General features: G+C 38.1%; 1 protein-coding gene across 3 annotated transcripts; it reads right to left on the bottom strand.

Annotated features, from left to right (window-relative positions):
• Window positions 1–568: 568 nt before the first annotated feature.
• LOC149847519 (KH domain-containing protein At1g09660/At1g09670-like) lies at window positions 569–7,684 on the bottom strand. Of its 3 annotated transcripts, XM_089997059.1 has the most exons (8): window positions 7,184–7,670; window positions 6,421–6,515; window positions 4,020–4,165; window positions 2,751–2,885; window positions 2,527–2,643; window positions 1,869–2,012; window positions 1,001–1,191; window positions 806–913 (listed from the first exon to the last, which is right to left on the bottom strand). In XM_089997059.1, exons 1-7 carry the CDS (start codon window positions 7,297–7,299, stop codon window positions 1,045–1,047), a joined length of 900 nt encoding a protein of 299 aa, XP_089853185.1. In that variant the 5' UTR covers window positions 7,300–7,670; the 3' UTR covers window positions 806–913; window positions 1,001–1,044. The 3 variants fall into 3 exon arrangements, with proteins under 3 accessions (XP_089853186.1, XP_089853183.1, XP_089853185.1); XM_089997060.1 differs by having other exon boundaries at window positions 569–1,191; window positions 6,421–6,512; window positions 7,184–7,684; XM_089997057.1 differs by having other exon boundaries at window positions 569–1,191.
• Window positions 7,685–8,544: the final 860 nt, after the last annotated feature.

The raw sequence follows: 8,544 nt of genomic DNA, 5'->3' as shown, positions 1-8,544 counted from the left end.
CTTGCAGACAACAGCCAGCCAGCAACTTCTGCCAATTCCATGGTAAGAGTCTGCCGATCAGATAATGATAAATGACCAAGTTTGGTCCCCATCAAACATCGTTATACAGTGGCTTACATATTGTTGAATGGTTCTTCAATAAAACTGATACAGATAATCAGAGCAACCTAGACATTTTATTAAAGGAGAAAAATGACCACTAAGACGTGTGTGCTCCCTGACAGCCAGAGGGGACCTCAAGGATTTTACCAACTGAGGGCCTGCCAATGTGCTGTGGGGGATGAGGGGAGTTTTCCCTTGGCCTAGCCAGAATAAATAAATAAATTGTCCCAGCCACAAAAAGAGGACACGTGAGAACAAATGTAGTTGCATAGAACAAACCAAAGATGTTCCTGAACCCAGCTGTTTGAACCACATGCATGATCATGTTCCAAGTTGGTCATCTGAAATGAAAACAGTGCTTGAACATATAAAGCATAAGAAACATCTATCTTGCTGCAAAACAGTTGCTCATGAATAGCATCACAGAATCCAATTGTGATTATGACCTTGAATTCTCTCCAAACAATAGTCCAAGGTAGGAATAAATATTAATGTAAAAAGATCCAACTCTGTCTACAGTTAACAAAGGGAGTAACAAATAAACGCTTTTCTGATATTATATAGTATAATGCCACTGAAACTTGGCAGAGAATACAGAAAACAATCAACAGAGGATGACCTGAGGAAGCCAAGACAGAAACAGAGGAAAAGCTTTAACAAACTCAGATGTATGCGTGACAGCAACACAGAGTCCTCAATATGTTTTTGTCCCCACCAAGTTCACCAACGTATCCAGCAATTTCTTCAATAAATCATTCACACATGCTGGCGTTCAGCAGACTTCTGGTGAGAGGTCACCAATGTGAATTTCCTATTCATGGAAATTCAATGTCCGTCAGCGCACCAAAATGACATTCTTATTCCTACAACAAAATTCCAACCATTGAAAGGTGAACACCATAGATATTATGTAACTGCTATGTGAAACAATAGTGTGTATAGCTAACGGCCAGTTTTAGCACGCTTCATCCCAGCACTGTTAAAGGGTGAGACACTGGGACTCATGTGTGGGCTCTCCTCTCTAAGGGTGCCATTCAGCAAAGCGAGTTCCCTCAACTGCTGCTTCTTGTAGTAGTCTAAGGATTCATCCTATGAACAAGCAAACAATAAACAAATAAGTACAAAAAATACAGAACAGAAGAAAACAGAGAGAGAGAGATTGCAGAAAAAATTGTGAGAAATAATGGAACTGTATCTGCCATCCATCCGTGCCCAAGTTTATACAGACTTGCTACTTAACTAGACTTGCCACTGGACCTGCCTAAATCACTTAATAGGCCTACAGCCACCACATATTTATGCCACATTCCCCTCCACTCCAGAGTCAAGTGACTTTTGACTTGAAATTGAGCAAGAATGCCAGCAACTCAGAATAACTCATCCATGTTCATGTCAAAAGTCACCAAAAACTAGCCAATCAAAAAAAATAAAGTCACCATAAACTTCTCGCTTGCAGCAGGTTGCTGCTTGGACTTGGTTGAACCATAGTCAATTTTAGCCATAGACCTGGAGCTCAGCCCCAAAAATATGGGCAATTTCATTTAACAAACATGGTCCCAACTCCAAATGGGCTATTCCGTAGATCATACAAATTTCCACGTGATGGTGTCAATGGAAGCACAGACTCAGACTTAGGTTCTCATGTCCAATATTGGCAAAAGTCAGCTTCTGAGATCCTCAGTTATGATAGTGCAACCTAACAATCCAGCTATCTCATTGAGACCCTAATTTAACTTAATAAAAGGGAAGTGAATTGCTTTTAATACCACAGGCTTTAGCAGATCCTCCAATATTCCAATAGCTTGATTTAGTCGTGAATCAATCACATTGGCGGGTAACTTAGCTTCCACAAGAACATGTAATGGCTCATTTAGGTGTTCATAGCCAGGTTTGTCCCTCAGTTTTTCTTCCTGCATATACAAACAGATCCATTAGAAGGTCAAAGGTAAAACATGACAGGTCAAGTAAATGGATTGATTAGCAAATATAGTCAAAAGTACAAGATCTCCATTAGCTATGCCATGACACAGAAGCAAAAAGGAGTTTTGAGGAAGGAGGTCAGCAACTGGGCATACGAATGAGGAACTGTGAACCAGTCAGTGGATGATTAATCCAACACGGCCGGTTCAATCCCCACAATCTACCCGTCAATAGAAGAACCATATGTTACAGATCCAAGTTGGACCAAACATTGAAAGTTTCTTAACAAGTTATTGACCTATTTTGGATGCCCAAGTAGTTTAAGAAAGGACAAATTGTCACAGGAAAGCGATCGTCACAAGAAAAAATATGGAAACTGAAAAACACTAGGGAAAATAAAGATAATTCCTGAACAGTTATAGAAAAAGGAGCAACCGTGCAGTCAGATCCAACACATCTACATCCCAATACAGCTTAATCAGAAAATAACTCAAGCAGTAATACCTTACTAGAGTCTTTGACTGAGCCTCGACCTCTTATATACACTCTACACTGTGTTGTAGCTTCAACCCTTTTCAAAGAGTTCCCCCGTGGTCCTAGGAGTCGACCAACAAAATTATACTAGCAGAACAAGAAAACAGAAGAGAAATGGACAAGATCAGCAAAAAAAGGAGGCTGATGTGAACACATTTACTAGTTGGAAATCAAATTTCGTTTCTGGTACATACACTGGGGAATTTATCCACAGGAACATCCAATCTTACAACTTTTGTTACAACAGGAGTGGTAGGAACTCCAGGTGCTCCATGCCAACCCATTGAAGATGCTTGCAAAATACTCATCCTTTGAAGGAAACCATTTTCCTGAAAAAAATGAGCCCAATATGGGAATAGTTCAGATATACATATATATATATAATATATATATAGAGAGAGAGAGAGAGTCGCTAGAATAATGAGAACTAGAATATGAGCACTAGAAATATAGGCATTTCCAACACTTTTTTTGCAAATCCAACCATGTGGATGCGCTTGGCATGGTGAATTTGCTAGGAATCAACCATTGGATTGTGTATTTTCGATGAAAAATGTGATTTTTGAATGCTTGAATATTTATGAAGATTATGAGCCATTGATTTTAAAACCTTAAAAAAATCTCATTTGTGCATCGAAATCGGATGATTCAAGAGCGGGTTCTTATAAAACCAAGCATGTAGATCACATCCATACGGTTAGATTCAAGAGAAAAGAACAAAAATCCATGAAAATCACGGTTCACACATTAGTTCTCATATTCTAGTGACTATATATATATACACTTATTTATTTATGATATTTTCATGGTAACCAGAAAAAAAAAGACTGCTTTGAATAAAGAAAATAATTACAAAAACCAGGATTGAACAAGGGGGATAAGGAAATAGGATGAATAATAGATGTGTTAAGCTTTTGAAACATCGGATCTGCAGGGAAGAATTAACAGCCCATGATGGTTACTGCCAACAATTGAAAAGGATAATGCAAGGTGCAGAAATGGAGAAGATGGATTTGAAATACTAGTCAGCAATTGAAACTTTGGGAGAGAGATCTAAATTTCCAGACAATGCTCTTGCAAAATTTCATCCAAGTGTCCAGTTATCAATATCACAAACATGCGCAGTAGTCACAAACAAACTCACTATAAACATTTACAGCAGTGAACCTATCGCACAACATTCCGGATTAGAAGTTAGAACATGAGCCAACAAGGTCCATTTTCCTCATCCATTAACAACATAAACTGCCCCAGCCATCTCAAGCTCTAGAATAGGAATTCGCAGAAGAGAAACATGTAAGCATCAGTACATCAGTAATACCTTTACCAAGATGTGGTAGGCTTGATGAGATAGCTGGATTGGTAGGGTAATGTGACTTTAACCAAGGGATCATACATTAATCAGATTTAGACCCATTTCCCAACTATTCCAAAAAGAATTATAACAGCATATTAGCAGGTACCTCTGCCTGCATGCCTGGCCATCCTTCCAAATCCATTGGTGCACCATTTGGGAGTAAGCCTGTTGATCGCAAGGGGCTTCCATGGTCAATTCTCTCATGATCAACAAAACCCTGACTGGATGCCAGCCCAGATGCACGAACAATTTCTGCAGTAGGAAAAATAATAAACAATAATAATGTTCTCATAAAAAATAACTATGGAATGTTTGTAGCTTCACACTCAATAAACAGTTCTATTTCTAATAGTTGCCGATGAACAAAATGCACCAGATGCTCCATAAGTACTACAACATTAATTAAAGTGAAAAAATTAAACAAATAAATGATGGGAATCAGGATGAGTATTACCTACCAAAGGAGATTAGCAAGCTGACCTAAAACTAATGATCATGGGACATGATATACTGTACCAGCAAACCAACTAGACAAAAAGGAATAAAATGAAAAGAATACAACACAAATATCATAACCCCATGTAGTTGGGAATATGAATCCAATAGGAAAACCAGACCAAGACAGACAAGCCTATGAAGTAAACAGAAAAACAACAATCAGATCATTGTAAAATAGGTGTACTTACCAATTGAAGAAAATAAGGGTCGTCACAACTAGGAATGGTAAAATAGCAAACAGAAATAGTGTAGACATTGATTATTTCTAGTATTCCACTGTTTCAGAAACCATTCAAGCAAGAAAATAGAAAACCTCTTCAAGAGATTCTACAATGATGGGGTAACCAAACTTTTACACGATGGTATTAAAATTAACTTTATGGTGTCAAAAAAGATCGCATGAAGCAATTGCGTGCAAACTTAACAATTTCTGAAATACATACGGATCGCTCTCTCAAAAACATCATCTACTGATCATTGTAACACAGCTGCTAGCCCAAATGAAGTGCTTTAAAATGCATGGATGTTAAATTCATGTAAATAAAGTTTGCCAAGGCCATACCGATGTCAAATGTCAAAATAATGCCAAATAAAACACACAACAAGACAATCTCATGCCATAGCAGCAGCAAAGAATGCATCAAACATTTTATTTCTCACCCCTTAAGGAATTGTTACCATAATTCTCACTCCATGCCAAGCTCATAGTTCCAAATTAGTGAAACAATAGAAAATCATATTATCTAGCATACATTTTTCTAAATGTAACCATTAAAGAAAGTGGATTACTACAAATGATGCATATAGGAATTTGATTAAAGTTATGGTCTGAAGCCACGTGACCAACATTGCCAACCAACACTATACACACGATAAATTATATTTCTAAGATACCATTAACATGAAATCCACATACATGTGGTATTATTACAAAAAAGTGCTGGGAAATTAGCTTTTTTTTTAAAGGAGGTGTGGTGGTTGGTAGTAAAAAGAAGCCAAGGAAACACTAATTAATTATGGAAAGAATCAGTCCAAAGAAACAAAAGAAACTCATGATACTTATGGAATGACCAGTTCCAAGAATCTTCATCTTTTTCAGTCCTCATAACTGCACAAATAGACAAATAGAACATAACTAGTGCCCAGACGTGGGTTTTGCCTTCTTACTTCAACATACAAGGAAACAAGAACACATTCAACTACAGCAGCATAGAAATGGTAAGAAATCTTGTTAGCTTACCAAACTAATGACAGTTTGACAAACTAGCAAATAATCAAAACGTTAATAGGCCTTTAAGTCACGTGCAGGGAGAAGGCAGAACCCAAACATACGAGAGAAACCATAACAGTAGAGTAGCAAGTCAACAGAAATTAGACCACAGAAACGATAGTCCACTACCACTTCCACCATGCTTGACCCACAGACTATCATACCATCAGACCCATACTCATTAATTAGTACAAGCATGTACTGAATGAGATAGCTGTATATGACAAGTCATTCAAGCAGTCCCTGAAACTGAAGTACGGCCTACGACAGCTCAATCGCAGTCCTATATGACTCCTGAATCAGAAGCATGGTTCTAAAATGTGCTTAAAGAATTACAATGCATGCCTTTGGCAAACTCAGGAAATCTAAGTTATACAAAAGAAAAGGACTGATATATGTATCAATGTAATAGAAATCACTACTGCCGAGATGCTGATATAAATGAAATAAAAATACCACAGGAATGCTGCACGAGAACAAACAAGAGCAAATATACCAAGTCCTGACACTGTATCCGTCGCAACCCACCTTGTCCAAGATGTAAGTTAGGAAAAGAAAAAAAGGGAAAAAAGAAGAGAAAGACATTCTGATTCTACATCTGATCTGCCTATCCTCAGCATCCACCATTGTCGTTAAATACATTCATGAACAGAACACAACTGTGCAACTTATTAACAAAAATATAAAATAAGAAAGTTAGGGAGTCAATTCAACTCCAAATGATGATTAAAGAATCTACCTTGGTTCATCAGACGACTACAAAGTGGAAGAACTTGCACAAACGGCCCCAGTTTCTGCCTCTCCGCCAACAACTCGGCCAAATATCTATTACTGCTGCACCATATCAGCAAGGAACGGCAAACAATAAAAAGAAAAGAAAGTGTATCAGACAATGAAAAAAACAAGCAGTAAAAGACGCAACCAATGCAATCATTACTTAATGATTTCAAGCATGAACTCTAAAGCAAACGAAATGAAGAATAACCAAACGAATGGGAGATTCAACATCAAGAAGAAATTAAAAAGAAAACCAAGAATCAGCCCAGTCACTAACTTCACTCAAGATCAGGAGAAGATAACATGAAACTAATCGAATAGTACAAAGCATGCAAACGGATGCACGGCTAAAATCAACCAACACGAATTAAAACCAAAATAACCTCATCCTAAAACCATGGATGCTAGAAGTGAAAGAAGGAAAAAACAGAACCATGAATCGTGAACAGCAAACCACAACTAATATCGAAAAGACGCAAATCAAATACCAAATCAAAATCGTTAGAAACAAGAAGGGAAAAACTAAATAGATAGACACGACCAGATTACGCGAAATTAACAACAAAATCCCAAATGGGTAACCCAAATATGTCACTCGAACAACAAAATCCAAATCAGAGAACCCCAAAAACCAATCAAACAACGCAGATAAAGATACACCCAAAAATCCAATACTGCCAATGAATAAAAAAGGCAAGAAAAGAAGAGGCCAGGATCAAACTCACCCCTCTTGATCCATCGATGCCGACGATGGCCTCATTGTGTTGTACGGCGACGATTGAACTCCGGAAGGAGAGTACTGAAAGTAGGTGCCCGGCAGGATTCTGTCATTCATAGCCATGGCAACTGTCTTTTTCCACTGTTCCCTCTGTTTTCTTCCTTTTTCCTTTGATGGGTAGCCTTTGTTTCCCCTCTTCGAAGGAAAAAAGGAGAAAAGAAACGAGTAGGGAGACGAAAGGAGAAGAGATTCAAGGAGACAACGAGTGAAACGCGAAGTGGAGTATGAGAACAACCCTAGATTTTTTTGAGGGATGACCAAACTCTCTCTCTCTCTCTCGCTGTTTCTTTGGAAAACTCTTTTTTTTTTCCTTTTTTTTTTCTTTTATCTTTTTTCCCAATTAGGGGCTAGAGAGAGACTCTGACGAACCAAAGTGGGCACCTCCTCCCTCTCTCTCTCTGGAGAGGTCCACTGCCCCTCAAAATGAGGGCCTTGGATTCTTTTGCCCACAGACTGTACAAATATATAGATCCCCGCACGTGCGAAGGGTGAGGGAGCTTGCATGGCATCATCCTTGGCCATGCATGAACGCACGTGCGAGCCATGTCGCCGGATACATTGACATGATCATACCATTCATGATCATGGTTAATGAGAATACAATATAACGGCGATGAGAATGGAACCACGTATTTAAAGATTAAATTTTAGTTCTCCAAAGATCAATAACGGCAAAATAACTGTTGTTACCACTTCACCGCTAGGGGGGTGGTCAAGGGTTTCATTCTCATGAGCGTCAGACAACTTTCATTAATAAGGGTAAGGGATAAGCCTTTGTTCAGCCGAAGCTTTACAACTAACTGGAGGCAAGGAATGCTGCACTTCAGGTTTACACCATCGGGACAGCAACTGTAAGCACGGCGAGCTTAGCTAGCGATACTAGGTCTCTGATTTCGAAGGTGGTTTCTCTTTCTTTCATAAAAAAAAAAGGTTATAATTAATCTTAGACATTGTGTAAAAAGAGAAAGAAAAGCTAACATGAATACGAAAGACACAAATTTGGTGTTTTGTGGATTTGGGATTCATGCTTTAAGAAATATAATTTAAACAATGTTAACGTTATTTTGGAAATAAGTTATGATAATGATTTTTTTTTTTCCTTTTGAGGGAGGGAAGTATTCTCTGTTACTTGGTGCAGGCATAGTCTTTTAGCCTCATGCCACGTTTCGAAGTGGTAAAGTTTTCACAGAAAAATTATAACCCGCAAGAAAAAAATATACTGAAAGCATCAGTCATACGGCTGAGAAAATTCTCTTTAGGTGAAGAAATTTTCATGTGTACAGTGGGAAAAATCACACAAAATATGGA

This window comes from Nuphar pumila, chromosome 2 (assembly GCF_984573655.1).
Source record: "Nuphar pumila chromosome 2, dmNupPumi1.hap1.1, whole genome shotgun sequence".
Taxonomy (NCBI): Eukaryota; Viridiplantae; Streptophyta; class Magnoliopsida; order Nymphaeales; family Nymphaeaceae; genus Nuphar; species Nuphar pumila.
Note: the sequence above shows the minus strand (reverse complement) of the source record. Positions and strands in the feature narration are given on the sequence as shown.

Coding starts and splice junctions, on each gene's coding strand:
- LOC149847519 (XM_089997057.1), bottom strand. CDS start 7,299: ATGGCTATGAATGACAGAATCCTGCCGGGCACCTACTTTCAGTACTCT. Junction 4,166..6,420: donor TAGTCGTCTGATGAACCAAG/GTAGATTCTTTA, acceptor TTCCTACTGCAG/AAATTGTTCGTGCATCTGGG. Junction 2,644..2,750: donor CTGTGGATAAATTCCCCAGT/GTATGTACCAGA, acceptor TTGTTCTGCTAG/TATAATTTTGTTGGTCGACT.